The sequence below is a fragment of the Phyllopteryx taeniolatus genome, chromosome 1 (assembly GCF_024500385.1).
Source record: "Phyllopteryx taeniolatus isolate TA_2022b chromosome 1, UOR_Ptae_1.2, whole genome shotgun sequence".
Classification (NCBI taxonomy): Eukaryota; Metazoa; Chordata; class Actinopteri; order Syngnathiformes; family Syngnathidae; genus Phyllopteryx; species Phyllopteryx taeniolatus.
Genome location: NC_084502.1, coordinates 41168716 through 41185587, shown reverse-complemented (window position 1 = coordinate 41185587; position 16872 = coordinate 41168716). Strand labels below are relative to the sequence as shown.

At 42.9% G+C, this 16872-nt stretch overlaps 1 protein-coding gene across 1 annotated transcript; it reads right to left on the bottom strand.

The window, feature by feature from the left end:
* Positions 1-298: 298 nt before the first annotated feature.
* On the bottom strand, positions 299-14280 carry LOC133475341 (SAM pointed domain-containing Ets transcription factor-like). Its single transcript, XM_061768100.1, has 6 exons — positions 13980-14280; positions 12495-12915; positions 6733-6930; positions 6563-6607; positions 6316-6438; positions 299-753 (listed from the first exon to the last, which is right to left on the bottom strand). Exons 1-6 carry the CDS (start codon positions 14034-14036, stop codon positions 575-577), a joined length of 1023 nt encoding a protein of 340 aa, XP_061624084.1. The 5' UTR covers positions 14037-14280; the 3' UTR covers positions 299-574.
* Positions 14281-16872: the final 2592 nt, after the last annotated feature.

Sequence of the window (16872 nt, the reverse complement as noted above, 5' to 3'; positions counted from 1 at the left end):
ATGTCCAATAATTGGAGCTTTGCTGACTCTGATCAGGGGGAGGCTTGCATTTTGAAATTTAAGGATGATATGACAATGTGCTAGTTGGCTATAACATATATTTAGATATGATGGAGTTGTCTCAGCAAATGAAATGCAAGCTTCATGAAGTTACTTGATTTATGACAGGAGCAGAACATAGTGAATAACAACTTGGACATGAGGTGCTCTGATCCCAAGTTTGCAAAGATGAAATGACTGTAAAGAATCAAAGTAAATCTTTGAGATGAAGAAATTGTCATTTATTTTTTCTATTTTTCATATTTTAGTCTGCGCCATCTTGTTTGTAGAGGGAAATGCCATTCTTTTTTACAGCCGGTAATACAAAATGACAGCAGTGTGCTAAAAACAATAATACAATTCATTCATTTTATGTGAATTTGTAATAGGCAGAAGTGCACATTTCAGTAGGCAGTCTTTACAATTGAAATAAAATGTCAATTACGTCAGGGAGCTTACAAGTTCTTCTGTTTATGTCCAGCATATCTTAATTTTTTTTCAGCTTGTTGAGAACCTGACCGAACCACCAGTTAGGTCATATAGGGTTAACAAACTGGTAGACCAGTCTGCGTGACACATCCGGCTTTCGAATGATGCCCTTCTTGTAGTACTGACGTATAGATCGACTTAGTTTGTCATAGTTCATTGCTGGACGGTTCTTCCTGATGCCCCATAGCCTGGCCACATGAGCCGAGTCTTCTATTTTGAAAATCCCTATGGACAGAGGGGAGACGTCAAACTTGTCACATATTTGTGATGCTATGTCAACCGAAGAGCCTGGTACTACGGACCCACTACAAAACATGTACTTTTAATTATTGTTTTGATTGTTTTATTTTCTTTCTACAACCCATTTAAGCTGCAAACCTGTTGGCTTTCTTTAAAAATTGACAACATATTTAAAGATTTTTAAAAAGTATGAACATATATTATCATGCCCTTTCATAGCTCCTAGCACTTCTTGAGCCGTTGCTGGGCTTTTCACCAAGCCCCTCAGACAAATGAAGATATTTGTTTTGTGCGCCATGCTATTGGTTCACATCAACACTGGTCAACAACTCCATTCCAATCAGAGCATCCAATATTAATTATTAATCCAGCCAATACCACGCTGATGGACCTAACAGTACACACTTTTTTTTCTCATCAGAAAGTCCTATGGCATGGAACAGTCAAACTATGACATACTGCAGGTCGATCTGTAAAGTAATGGACTCACAAACATTGCAGCCTCGCACTGCAATACCAGCACAATGACATTCTCCATTGATGGACTGATTATTAGGAGTTGTTACTTTTGCGATGGCATTCATGGGGTGCTAGAAGATCTCTTTCCTAGCAGTTACTCTGCAGGGCATTTGGCATCAAACTCTGTGACTACATGTTTAGGGTTAACCTGGAATTATGGAATAGAAAATAGAAACATTTTGACACTTTTTAGAAGATGTGAGCAAGACCACTTTGTTAGACCTCAAATGATCAGACCCACTCTATTCTTTAGGAAAACTGAAAAAAATGTAATCGCTGGGCAATTAATTGATTTTATTGATTAATTTGAGTTCATTACTCAGGACAAGGCGGCACGGTTAGAGCATCAGCCTCACAGTTCTGAGCACCGGGGTTCAATCCCCTGCCCCGCCTGTGTGGAGTTTGCATGTTCTCCCCGTGCCTGCGTGGGTTTTCTCCGGGCATTCCGGTTTCCTCCCACATCCCAAAAACATGCATCAATTGGAGACTTTAAATTGCCCGTAGGTGTGAGTGCGAATGGTTGTTTGTTTGTTTGTGCCCTGCGATTGGCTGGCAACCAGTTCAGGGTGTACCCCGGCTCCTGCCCGATGATAGCTGGGATAGGCTCCAGCACGCCCGCGACCCTTGTGAGGAGAAGCGGCTCAGAAAATGGATGGATGGATGGATGCATATGGCGGCACGGTGGACGACTGGTTAGAGCGTCAGCATCATAGTTCTGAGGAATCCCCGGCCCCACCTGTGTGGAGTTTGCATGTTCTCCCCGTGCCTGCGTGGGTTTTCTCCGGGCACTCCGGTTTCCTCCCACATCCCAAAAACATGCATGCATTGGAGACTCTAAATTGCCCGTAGGTGTGAATGTGAGTGCGAATGGTTGTTTGTTTGTATGTGGCCTGCGATTGGCTGGCTACCAGTTCAGGGTGTACCCCGGCTCCCCTAGTGAGGAGAAGCGGCTCAGAAAATGGATGGATGTTTTGCATATGGCAAGAAAGGAGCCCAGTGGAAGGCAATCATGGAGTCTATCGTGCTGAACATTGCCAAAGATATGGTGTCCATTTATTTGTTGCAAAACCAGGGATTTATCGACATGTTGGAAACTTTTGACCCAAGGTATGTGCTTCCAAGCTGCAGATATTTTGCCAAGATCGCTTTGCCTTACCTGTACACTCTACATGAGAAAAGACCATGAGAGAGTTGGAGGGGGTGTGACGTTACTCTTCAACCACAGACATACGGCCCACCCAATTTGTGCAGTTTGATGTCTCATTTTAGTATGTTAAATTTTTTTCCCATTTAAAATAATTTATTAGGTATCTCTGCGATTGGCTGGCGACCAGTGCCGGGTATACTCAGCCCGAAGTTAGATGGGATAAGTTTTAGCACACCCTCGACCCTACTGAGGATAAGCGAAACGGAAGATGAATGAATGAATGAATGAATGAATATTAGGTATCATTTTTACATACATGTTTTGACAAAAGGGGGAAAAAAATTCCAAAAAGGAAGCACTAATTTTCACATTGTCTGTAAAGATAATATATTTATTTCTAACATTTCTGTCGAAGTTGATGCAAGTCAATGATGGGGGTAAGGTTGAGGTCTTTTCTGGGCTATAAATAACTATTAAATTCATCAAACTTAATATACAACGTCTTGAGAATAACAACTTTTCTCACTGTCTCAGTGGTTTGGTCTCATCCCAAATCAGCGAATTACAAACCCCAATTCCAATTAAGCTTACTTGGGGAAAAAAATTTATACAATGATTTGCAAATCCTTTTCAACCCATATTCAATTGAATACACTACAAAGACAAGATATACATTTTTAAACTGATAAACATTTTTTTTTTTTGTTTTTTGGGGTTTTCTTTTCAAAAAAATCTCTCATTTTGAATTTGATGTCTGTAACACATTCCAAGACAAGGACAACAAAAGACTGAGAAAGTTAAATGCTTAAAAAATAAATAAATAAATAAAAACACCTGTTTGGACATTCTACAGTTGAAGAGATTAATTGCAAACAGGTGAGTGTCATGATTGGGTACACAAGGAGCCTGGCTCAGTTGTTCACAAGCAAGGATGGGGCGAGCTTCATCACTTTGTGAACAACTGTGTGAGCACATTGTCCAATAGTTCAAGAACATTTCTCAACGTACAATTCCAACGGAGAACATGGAATAGCTGACTTCCTGTGTATGCTTTGCTAACGATCAAAACTAGGATGAATTACATGCTAAAATCTTGTTTTCTTTATGACTGTTGTCTTCGGACAAAAGTTAAATACATGTCCATCCATCCATCCATTTTCCATACCGCTTATCCTCACGAGGGTTGCAGGCGTGCTGGTGCCTATCTCAGCTAACTTTGGGCGAGAGGCAGGATACACCCTGAACTGCTCGCCAGCCAATTGACGGGCATATATAGACAAACAACCAATGGGCAATTTAGAGTCGTCAATTAGCCTACCATGCATGTTTTTGTAATGTGGGAGGAAACCAGAGTACCCGCAGAAAACCCACGCAGCCCGGGTAGAACATGCCACATTGGTGGCTCTGCGGTGACATCTTGTGTTTAAAAAAATGACATCGTAGACGTTTCAAGTTTCTATGGGTTCTTTGAAACGGCCCCCTTCCCCATTCACCCGAGCGAGGCGGAAGTGTTTTTACCTGGTTGGCCGAATGTGGAAGTAGTTTGCGCATATACCAGCTTGAGGAATTTGAGCATTTCATAATCTACGGTCCTTAATACCATCAAAAGATTCAGAGAATCTGGAGAAATCGCTGCATGTAAGCGGCAAAGCCGAAAACCAACATTGAATACCTGTGACCTTCAATCACTCAGGCGGCACTGCATTAAAAACCGGTGTAAAGGACATTGCCACATGGGCTCAGGAACACTTCAGAAAACTATGGTCAGTTAATACAGTTGGTTGCTATGTCTACAAATGCAAGTTAAAACTCTACCATGCAAAACGAAAGCCAAATATTAACAACACCCAGAAACACCGCCGACTTCTCTGGGCCCGAGCTCATCTGAGCTGGACTGATGCAAAGTGGAAAAGTGCTGTGGTCTGACAAGTCCACATTTCAAATTGTTTTTGGAAATCATGGATGTGGTATTGGACCTAAGAGGACCATCTTGATTGTTATCAGCGTAAAGTTCAAAATACAGCATCTGTGATGGTACGGGAGTGTCTTAGTGCCCATGGCACGGGTAACTTGCACATCTGTGAAGGCACCATTAATGTTGAATGGTACATACAGGTATTGGAGTAATGTATGCTGCCACCCAAGCAATGACTTTTCAGGGACATCCCTGCTTATTTCAGCAAGACAATGCCAAGCCACATTCTGCTCATGTTACAACAGTGTGGCTGTGTTGTAAAAGAGTACTACACTGGCCTGCCAGTACTCCAGACCCATTGAAAATGTGTGGCTACACAAACACGGGGTAGGGCCAATGACTGCCAGTCAGGGACCTAGCAGTCATAGTAATGGTTGGACGGCTGCTGGAGGTCGAGTGGGTTTCGTGTTGACCTCAGGGGTGCCCTCCCTTACTGTCTCCCTGTTGGGCGCCCCTATCCTTCCTCCTGTTTACCTGGCGCTGGACACCGGCTATCTTTCTGGCTGGATGGGGGCTGACTACAGTGACGGGTCCTGCGAGTCAGGGGGGGGGGGCGAGGGCGGGGGAGGGGGCATCTCGCTCTCCTGTTGTTGTGCATGTTTGGGCGATAATGAGGCACATGGGGCAGTGGGTGGGGGTGGTGATTGGCCGGGGGGGACGGAGTTGGCCCCCTGTGTTCTCCTCTGGGCGGGTGTTTTTTTGGCGCTTTTGGTGGAGCTGGTGGACCGCACTGGGTCCCTTGGTGTCCTGTCCGCCGATCCGTCCTGGGGTGGGCTCCTCAGCCCTCGCTGTGCTCACGCAGCAATTTCAGGACACGTTTATCGTGCATGCAAGACTCACTTGCATGTGTCTACAGACGCACACCCCTGGGACTCAGTTGCTTGGTGTGGGGCCACTTTCTAATTGCTATTAATGACTCTTATGATCATGCAAACCTTTGGGAGGTCCCCTCACTTGCACTCCATTAATGTAGATGTTCAGAATTTACATGGCCACTACCACCACACTCCAGTTGTACAGCTGGTTTCACTACCATAGTCCTGCTCGCCAAACCCCCCCCCCCCCCCTCCCCCCCAATCTTCCTTTTTTTATTTATTTGTTTTTTTATTATTATTATTGCCAGTAAAAAAAAAAAAAAACTCCACTGTTGCACAGTAAAACTGTTCTGGCTTAAAAGGGATACCAATTTTCGATTCTGCTTGACCTAACAGCAAAACAGGACAGGTTAAAAAAATGTTTATTTTTTTATGTGTGCCGCATTATATAACAATGGAGACCCCTGACTGTTGAGCAACTGAAGTTGTACATCAAGCAAGAATGAGAAGGCATTTCACCTGCAAAGCTGCAACAATTAGTGACCTCAGTTCCCAAACGCTTAATGAGTGTTGTTAAAAGGAAAGGTGATGTAACAGAGTGGTAAACATGCCCCTGTCCAGTGGTGTCATTAGGCCTAGGGTTAGTTGTTAAGTCCCCCCTAAATGATTTGTTTGTTTGTCGTTAGGGCTATTTTATGTATGTTTCACCCCCCCCTAAAAATGTTTCAGCCCTTCCCCCCAAAAAATGAATTGGCTTTGGCCAACGCCCAAAAAACTTTCAGGCTAAGCCACTGCTGGGGGCTAGGCCCCCCTATCCATAAAACCTAATGACTCCTCCCCCTGTTCCAGATTTTTGGGAAGATTTTGAAGGTATCAAATTCAAAATGAGTGAATATTTGCACGTAAAAAACAATAAAGCTCATCAGTTTGAACATTAAATATCGTGTCTTTGTAGTGAATCGAACTTTAATATAGGTTGAAAAAGATTTGCAAATCATCATATTCTTTTTTTATTTACATTTTACACAACGTTCCCACTTCACTGGAATTGGGGTTTGTAAAATACTGGATGCTCGTTCCCTAATCCTTACCATTCTCCTTGTTGATCCAGCGGATACAGCGGCTGTAGTTGTGTGGCTTGAGGAGCAGCTCCTGAAGGAACTGCCACAAGTGGATGGGCTGGCTGGCGCAGTTGCACCAAGAACCGTCATTTGCTTAAAAAAAAAAAAAAAAAAAAGTAGAGGAAGATCCTCAGGATCTGCATTCGTAGCGTTATCCTTTTAGTGCAATCATTGTTGTAGATCCATGCATAAATGTGTAAAATTGTTCTGGATTTACCTGACTTAATATCTTCTAGTGGGCACTGGTCTTTCATTGCTGCAGCTAATAGAAACAGACACAAAACGGAGGAAGTTTCCAACACTCAGCCAACATTTTTCTTTGCAGTGCACTGCATTTACCTCCGGATGTCACAGCATGGTTCACCTCCCAGCTGTCTCAATTCTTACCAGATCGCCAGATGTCGAGATGAGCATACAGCATGTCTCCAAATTGCGAGGAGCGTTGTCTGAAGTCACCCTCTGTCATGGAACACATATCCCTTCCATTCAGTTCCTTGAAGAGGACGCTCATCTGTGGCAGTTGGTACAAGTGCTCCGTCCACAGCAGCCACTTGTAAACGTGCAGGCAGGTCCAGTCGAGTGGGTCTGAGTAGGAAAATGCAAAAAAGAATTGACTGTTGATCAAAATTATTGGATTAATGGCTAATGCTTATTATTCATGTCATTGAGCTGAAACGCCGGCCAAATAAATTATTTCTGAGCATTATAATGATGGCTTATACTTGACATTATAACAATCCCATTCAAGATGGCGCCTACCCCTGTGGTCGCCTTGGTTATGTGCTCTCTAGTATTGTCTGTTTTTGTGTTTTTCGTTCGTCTTTGGAGACATTACGCGACTCACTTACACAAGGGAAGACTTGCCAAACTTTAGGGAGTCTACCCCATTTTTCGTAAATCCGCTCAGTTTTTTCTCCGGGTTATTCACCGGTGCGGCGGCTGCGGTCTATGGCGCTTGGAGACGAAGGTGACGAATGCAACGAAATGGGAACCGCGCCGGCATCCAAGTGAAGCTCCGCAAGAGAGGATACAGATTGGCGTTCCTGTCGATCTCCCTCGCGAAGCTACGGTCCCTACCCAACAAAATGGACGAGCTTCATCTTCTGACAAAGACCAGTAAAGACTTCTGACGTTCCGCCGCCCTGTGCTTTACGGAGACATTGCTTTGTGAACGCATCCCAGATGGCGCTGTAATGCTTCCGGGCTTCCAACTACACCCGGCAGACAGCGTCACGGAGTTATCGGGGAAAACAAAAGGTGGTGGTATATGCCTCCATATCAACGAAAAATGGTGTACTGACGTCACGGAGCTCAGCACACACTGCAGCCCGGATTTGGAGTCGCTGTTTTTAAACTGTAAGCCATTCTACTCGCCTCGTGAGTTTGCATCTTTCATTATCGCTGGTGTTTACATTCCTCCTCAAGCTAACACAAATGCCGCACTGCTCACGAAGCTGGAGAAGTAAACGAAATGGAAAAAAAACGACCCAGACTCACCCCTCATTATTCTCATTTAACAAAGCTAAACTCAACCACACACTCCCTAAATACAAGCAGCACATTGGCTGTCCTACCAGGGAAAATAACATTTTAGACCACTGCTATACTACGCTAAATAACGCATACCGTGTCATACCTCCTGCAGATCTGGGCTCGTCTGATCACTGCTTAATTCACTTAATACCAAAATACAGGCAAGAACTTAAATGCGTGAAGCCTCCAGTGAAAACAGTGAAAAAGTGGCCCAACGAAGCAAAGATAGAACTTCAAAGCTATTTAGACTGCACAGACTGGAGTGTCTTTGCAACTTCAACTGGCAGCCTGGATAAGTATACTGTTCCATCCTATATCAGTTCCTGTAAAGAGATGTGTGTACCAACAAAGTCATTTCGCACATTCAATAACAACAAGCAGTGGTTCACTGCCAAACTTAAGCAATTTTGACAGGCTAAAGAGGACGCCTATCGAAGTGGGGATAAAGCCCTGTATAATTACGCTCCAAACCAGCAGACTAAAGAAATTAACATTGCAAAGAGAAATTATGCAGTACAGTTAGAAAAACACTTTACCGCTAACGACGCCAAATCAGTCTGGCATGGATTACAATCACTAACCAATTACAAGCGACCAACCCCCCAAGCTGAGAACAATAAAAGACGAGCCGATGACTTGAACACCTTCTACTGCAGGTTTGAAAAGGACACTTTCACACCCCACATCAACCCAGCCGCACCACCGACCGCCATCACACCTCTGACTTCTGCGTTGACCATCCACGAACAGGATGTGAGACGCATCTTCAAATAGCAAAAGATCAACAAAGCAGCAGGCCCAGACCTTGTGTCCCCATCCTGCCTCAAAGTATGCGCGGATCAGCTGGCTCCAGTCTTCACACAGATCTTCTTCTTCTCTGAAACTGTGTGAAGTACCACCCTGTTTCAAATGCTCCACCACCATCCGAGTCCCCCAAAAACCTCCAATCTTGGGTCTGAATAACTACAGGCCTGTCGCCCTGACATCTGTTGTCATGAAGTCCTTTGAACGCCTCGTGCTGGACCACCTCAAGAGCGTCACACGTTAGGGTTTTTGGCAAGGAAGGCAAAGCAAAAACGTGGAGGACCCAAGTGCAGGGAAGCAGGGAGGCAAGGCAGGAGTGCAGGAGCCTCAAAAAATGATATTTAATTTAAAAAAAAAAAAAAAAGGGCATTCAAGGATAATGGAAAAAGCAAACTAAACAAAGTCGCACAACAGATAAACCAAGTAACAAAGAAACACTTGAATAAATCTAAAACTGGAAACAAAACGTAACTGATCAACAACTGGAACCTAAGACCTGGCACGGACAGAGACAATGACACCTGACAACGACAATGACCCGACCAGAACTGAAAGAAACCAGGGAACTAAATACAAACAGATTGACGAGGCAACACACGAGTGGCTGGAGGGACCTGATTAGTTGACACAAGGTTGATGAGAACAGGTGGACACAATAACTAAATGAGCACACAAGACATGAAAAACATGGAAAAAAGGAAAACATGAAAACAAACCAAACACAACCCAATCCAAAATATAGACCATGACACCCCCTGCAGTTTGCCTACCGAGCAAACAGGTCTGCGGATAACGCAGTCAACATGGGACTGCACTTCATCCTAGAACACCTCGACAGCGCGGGGACCTAGGCGAGGATCCTGTTCGTGGACTGCCATCTGCCAGTGTATTTACAGCTTCCTGACGGGCAGGACACAGCAGGTGAAGCTGGGGGACACCACCTCATTTACACGCAACATCAGCACCGGGGCGCCCCAAGGTTGTGTCCTCTCTCCGCCGCTCTTCTCTCTCTACACGAAAGACCGCACCTCAACGCACCCGGCTGTCAAACTCCTGAAGTTTGCAGATGACACCACAGTCATCGGCCTCATCAAAGACAGTGACAAGTCTGCGTGTCAACAAGAAGTGGAGCGGCTGGAGCGGCTGGAGCTGTGGTGCGGCTGACACAACCTGGAACTAAACACGCTCAAGCACGGTAGAGATCAAGCTGCCCCTCACACTGTCCAACTGCCCTGTGTCAACCGTTGAGACCTTCAAGTTCCTGGGAATTAGAGTCTCTCGGGACCTGAAGTGGGAGATCAACATCAACTCGATCCTCAAAAAGGCCTAGCAGAGGATGTACTTCCTGCGGCTTCTGAGGAAGGCACGGCCTGCCACAGGAGCTGCTACGGCTGTTCTACACAGCGGTCATCGAATCAGTCCTGTGTTCTTCCATCACAGTCTGGTTTGGTGCTGCTACAAAAAAGGACAAACTTCGACTGCAACGGACAATCAGAACTGCTGAATAGATTGTACCCACCCTTGAGGACTGGCACACTGCCAGAACTAAGACAAGAGCATGCAAAATCCTCTTGGAGCCTCCACATACTGGTCACCACCTCTTCGAGCTTCTTCCCTCAGGTAGGCGCTACCGAACAATGCAAACTAAAACAAGCAGACATTCCAACAGCTTCTTCCCTCTTGCCATTAACTTCTTAAACAGTTAACTTACAATTGCATTGTAACATGCTCCCAATTTTGTCTCGAGTTTGTTGTCACATCTCTGTCAGGCCAATTATACATTACTCGTGCACTCATTGTAGTAGCCTCGCCATGCTGCACTGTTTGCATATCGGGTTTTGACCAATACTGGCCACTCATGTACCTTCTCAGATGCCCTGTAGCATCTGCAACATTTGCACAATCGACATTGTCCCAGATTATCGCACTACTAGTCACTTCAACCTGCATACATTTCTTGAAGTCTTTGCGCCCTTTGCACAATGGTCATTGCACCGGACTATTGTTCTATTAGTCATTTCAAACTGCTCTAATTGCTAGAGGACTCTGCATCTTTTTGCACAATGGCCAAAATAAATAAATTGTACCAGCCAAAGAATTGTACCATTGTACTGGTAACCTTTTATTGCTCAGTGACTGTGTTTTTTATGTCTTTATGTCTCAAAAGTATTCTCTGTCAATTGACTGTCTATTGTCGTACTAGAGCAGTTTCAACTTCCGGAGACAAATTCCTTGTGTGTTTTTGACATACTTTGCAAATAAAGATCATTCTGATTCTGAATTTGACACCATCTAAATATGGCTTGTATCTGAGCAGTAGGTAAGATCACATTCAAGATTCTAATTTGATTGGACTCCTGGCCTGTGCTCAGATTCTATAATTGTTGGACATAAATAGCTTAATAAATAGTTCCTTTATGCAACTTTAGAATAAATATTGGCTCAATACTGAGCCCAGAATTGATCAAAATATATAGACTGTTATTAAATGTCTGTGAATGGGATATTAAGACATTTTTCATGACAGAATGCCTACAAACTAGGGATGTGAACTTGAACATGTACTTTTCCTAATCATTAATGAGAGGCTTAGCAGGGTGGATGACTGGTTAGCACATCCACCTCACTTCTGAGGTTCCATCCATCCATCCATTTTCTTTACCGCTTATCCTCACTAGGGTCGTGGGCTGCTAGATCCTAACCCAGCTATCTTCGGGCGAGAGGCGAGGTATACCCTGAACCGGTCGCCAGCCAATCGGAGGGCACAACCATTCGCACTCACATTCACACCTATGAGCAATTTAGAGTCTTCAATCAGCCTACCACACATGTTTTTGGGATGTGGGAGGAAACCGGAGTGCCTGGAGAAAACCCACCCAGGCACAGGGAGAACATGCAAACTCCACACAGGCGGGGCCGTGATTTGAACCCCAGTCCCCAGAACTGTGAGGCAGATGTGCTAACCAGTCGCCCACCGTGCCGGCCACTTCTGAGGTTATGGGTCCAAATCCAGGCTCAGGCATATTTGCATGTTCTCTCGGTGCCTTCATGGGGTTTCTCTGGGTACTACAGTTTCCTCCCACATTCCAAAAATATGCATGGTAGATTAATTGAAGACTTTATTGTCTACAAGTTCCCAATGATTGTCTGGCAACCAGTTCAGGGTTTTCCCCATTGGAAACCTTGGAAAAAAACTGTAAAAGGTGATAATTAGTAAAGACCCTGTCAACTGAATTCAGAAATTTTCAAAAAGTGGGCTTTTATCAATTAATGTCATCAATAAATGTATTCCTTTTAAAACATATTTATACCATATTGTTTTCAATTTAAATTCATTTATTTAAAACCACTTTTATTCAATATATTGTTATTGACTCAACATTTACTTCATTTTAAAACCACATTTATTCTATGTACTGTTTTTAACTGAAATGTACCCCATTTTAAAACATTTCTACTTCAGTTACCCAATTGTTAATTCGCCATTTCAAACCAGGATGCAATGACTCCAGTCATCTCTAAAATGTTTAAATGTAACTTGAGATATTCAGCTTTGAAAATTCAAAAACATGATTTGTATGACTGCTTATTATTTCTGATGCTGTATGTGCTTTGACACAGCAAACAATCAGCGTCATAGAGAAGGATTTTAAGACTGTCAGTTAAAAAGGAGGGATGAGGATCGTCTGTTTGCACAAGGAGGCAGGTCCCCAGAGGCTCATTAAGCCTGTGTGCAAATTGATAGCAAGCAAGAGCAGGGCAGTGTTTGAAGTTAAACCAATAACTATTTAATTTGAAATAAATAGTTGTACCTGGTGCAATGTTGAGTAGCTTGCAAGCCTTGTTGACATCGCTCAGCACTTCTCCCACCACCATCGACTGGACCTGCTCCAGACAGTATTCCTCTGCTTCACACTGCACATCAATGGGAGGATTCTGAGCTGGGCTCGGCATGGGTGGGTTTGGGTCTGCAGTTCCCAGACCTTGAGCAGGGAGAGCAGCAGCCTCTGCCATCTGCAGTTCTTCACTCACTAACTCATCATAACTGGTAGGGTACACTCCTGGCCAGCTGAGCTCTGGGAGGCCCAACAAACTGCAGCGAGATTTGATATCTTCTGTCTCCTCCTTCCAGGCCATTCTAGTATCAGATGGCGGACTTATGCAGAGAGATGGAAGTCCTGTGGAGCCCATGTGATCATAACCTGAACTCCCCATCCTCACCTTCATGCAAGGCTGCAAAGGAAAATTGCACTTTTTGTTGATGACATTTGTTGAGGCTGTGTTGAATGTGCCATATTTAAGCAGCAGCAATCCCAAAGCAAATTTGCTTTTTTTCCTCCTTTTATTGATTGAAACTCGACAATGCATATTAATCAAGGTATCTGAATTGTGCATCTAAATATGTCTCAGCAGAATAGCTCAATTTCATCTTTACTCCTGAGGTGGGTAATACAGAACAAATTTACAACACAGACCACAGAACACCTCATGTGAACAAAATAAACACTTTTTCTTACATACGGGAAAAGAATTTAGCAGAGTGGATGACAATAAACAACTTAAATAGCTGGATGCACCACTGAATGCAGTTCTGAAGTTTGGTTACAGTGAAAACTTGCTCTTCTAGATATCCTTTCCTCCAAGATAAACAATATCTCCATTTTTCTTTCTCTCTATCTGTGTGTGTGTGAGAGAGAGCGAGAGAGAGGGAGAGAGAGAGAGAGAGAGAGAGAGAGAGAGAGTGAGAGTGTGAGTGAGAGAGTTTATGTATGTCTGTGAGTGCCTGCACACACCACGCTATATAGCATATAGCATCCAAAAAAATAAACCACCGAAACAGCAAATTACGAAACAGTACAACAAAGTTTATAGAATCAGCAGTAGGCAATGCCACAGACCTGCTTAAAGCATGTCATATTGCACTTTTGTAGTGGGATGTAATGTCAGCTGCGGAATGGCATAAAAATAGCAAAATACAATACAACCATAGGACAACTACACAAAATATAGTAATAATACATCTAAAAGCAGTTGCTGTGGTAACATCTGTAACAGGCTTTCATGTCAGGTGCTCTCTACGATTGCCACAATTCATTCAAGGTTAACTTGCATGAATGAATTTATTGAAATGCATTCCATTGTGAAATAGTCTTGCACATTTTATTTTATTTATTTATTTTTAATCCTGCATTTTTACTCGACTCAATTTTGGACAGAAGCATTTCTCAGAATTGCGGTACTGAAACTAGAGAATGCACTATGAAACAATTAGTTTAGTTGTACTGAGAATTTCTTACCTTATCCGTTTGCCCCAAGTGGGTGACAGTGGAGTTCAGTTTCCTCTCCTGATGCATCTGCTCCACTTTGCCTGTCTCCTTACATGAAACGGTTGTGCGCTAGTCTGTCTGTAACTCTCAAATTCACTTACCTCGGGGCAAAAATGACCTGTATGTCAAACAGAGGTTGTTGGTGGTTTAGAACTGTATTGCTTCAGTCTACTACGACCTCTGAGACACCTTGTTTGATACCTGGCCCTCAGGAGCTAGGGCCTGGCTTGTAATGTGACATTTCAGTTGAAAAAAGAGGGGGTGTGACCCAATGAGGGAGGGGCCTATTTGGTCAAAACATACAATTCTCATCATTTTTGCTCTGAACACCACCACAATGGATTTGAAATGAAATGAACAAGATGTGCTTTAAATGCAGAGTTTCCGCTTTAATTTGAGAGTATTTACATTTACACAGTGCAGATAGACAATGACCCAAAGCACACTGTGAAAGGAACCAAAGAGTTTTTTTAAGGCAAAGAAGTATAATGTTATGGCCAAGTCAATCGCCTGACCTGAAGCTGATTGAGCATGCATTTAACTTGAAGACAAAACTGAAGGGAAATGCCCCAAGAACAAGCAGGAACTGAAGACAGTTGCAGAAGATGGCTGGCAGAGCATCACCAGGGATGAAAGACGGCATCTGGTGATGTCTATGTGGTCCAGATTTCGGGCTGTAATTGACTTCAAAGGAATTGCAACGAAGTATGAAAAAGTGAAAGTTTGATTTATGATTGGTTGGTCCCTCAAAAAGTGGGAGGCAACTACAACCCCAATTCCAATGAAGTTGGGACATTGTGTTAAACATAAATAAAAACAGAATACAATGATTTGCAAATCATGTTCAACCTATATTTAATTGAATACACTACCAAGACAAGATATTTAATATTCAAACTGATAAACTTTATTGTTTTTACCAAATAATCATGAACTTAGAATGTTAAAAAAGCTGGGATAGGTGGCAAAAAAGACTGAGAAAGTTGAGGAATGCTCATCAAACACCTGTTTGGAACATCTCACAGGTGAACAGGCTAATTGAGAACAGGTGGGTGCCATGATTGGGTATAAAAGGAGCTTCCCTGAATTGCGCAGTCATTCACAAGGAAAGATGGGGCGAGGTTCACCTCTTTGTGAACAAGTGCGTGAGAAAATAGTCGAACAGTTTAAGGACAATGTTCCTCAACGTACAATTGCAAGGAATTTTGGGATTTCATCATCTACGGTCCATAATATCATCAAAAGGTTTAGAGAATCTGGAGAAATTACTGCATGTAAGCGGCAAGGCCGAAAACCAACATTGAATGCCCGTGACCTTCGATCCCTCAGGCGGCACTGCATCAAAAACTGACATAAATGTGTAAAGGATATCACCACATGGGCTCAGGAACACTTCAGAAAAACAATGTCAGTAAATACAGTTCGGCGCTACATCCGTAAGTACAACTTGAAACTCTACTATGCAAAGCAAAAGCCATTTATCAACAACAACCAGAAACGCTGACAGCTTCTCTGGGCCCGAGCTCATCTAAGATGGACTGATGCAAAGTGGAAAAGTGTTCTGTGGTCCAACGAGTCCACATTTCAAATTGTTTTGGGAAATCGTGGACGTCGTGTCCTCCAGGCCAAAGAGGAAAAGAACCATCCGGACTATTATGGACGCAAAGTTCAAAAGCCAGCATCTGTGATGGTATGGGGCTGTGTTAGTGCCAATGGCATGGGTAAATTACACATCTGTGAAGGCACCATTAATGCTGAAAGGTACATACAGGTTTTGGAGAAATATATGCTGCCATCCAAGCAACGTCTTTTTCATGGACGCCCCTGCTTATTTCAGCAAGACAATGCCTAACCACATTCTGCACGTGTTACAACAGGGTGGCTTCATAGTAAAAGAGTGCAGGTACTAGACTGGCCTGCCTGCAGTCCAGACCTGTCTCCCATTGAAAATTTGTGGCACACTATGAAGTGTAAAATACGACAACGGAGACCCCGGACTGTTGAACAGCTGAAGCTGTACATCAAGCAAGAATGGGAAAGAATTCCACCTACAAAGCTTCAACAAATAGTGTCCTCAGTTCCCAAACATTTATTGAATGTTGTTAAAAGAAAAGGTGATGTAACACAGTGGTAAACATGACCCTGTCCCAGCTTTTTTGGAACGTGTTGCAGCCATAAAATTCTAAGTTAATGATTATTTGCTAAAAACAATCAAGTTTATCAGTTTGAACATTAAATATCTTGTCTTTGTATTGTATTATATTAAATATAGGTCAAACATGATTTGCAAATCATTGTATTCTGTTTTGATTTATGTTTAACACAACGTCCCAACTTTGTTGGAATTGTCGTTGTATAATGTACTATTTTAATTCCTACGCCTTTCACCTGATTTGGATGTAAATCACTTCAAATGAAAGCTGATAATCTGCAGTTAAGGTACATCTTGTTGGTTTCATTTCAAATCCATTGTGGCGCTGTTTAGAGCCGAAAACATGAGAATTGCGTTGCTGTCCCAATATTTATGGACTTGAGTGTATGCAATAATCATAATGACTTATTGAAATAAACAAGCATTCCTGTTAAGAAAGGTATAAATTGTACTGAATTGAAAAGACACACTGCTGAAAGTATAACAATCACTTAATGCAAGCATAAATCCAATTTCAGAACCAAAAATATTAACAAACTTACGTTTACTGTTAGAGAGGTAAGTCGTAGCCTTGTTTGGTATCAAAAATTCATTTCTGTAGTAAATGCAAAGCAGGCATTGACCCTATTTATAATTGCTAATATAGACATAAAAGGAGGAATCGGTTTCATAGCGAAGACATACAGTAGGTTTCATTTCTTTTTTAATAGT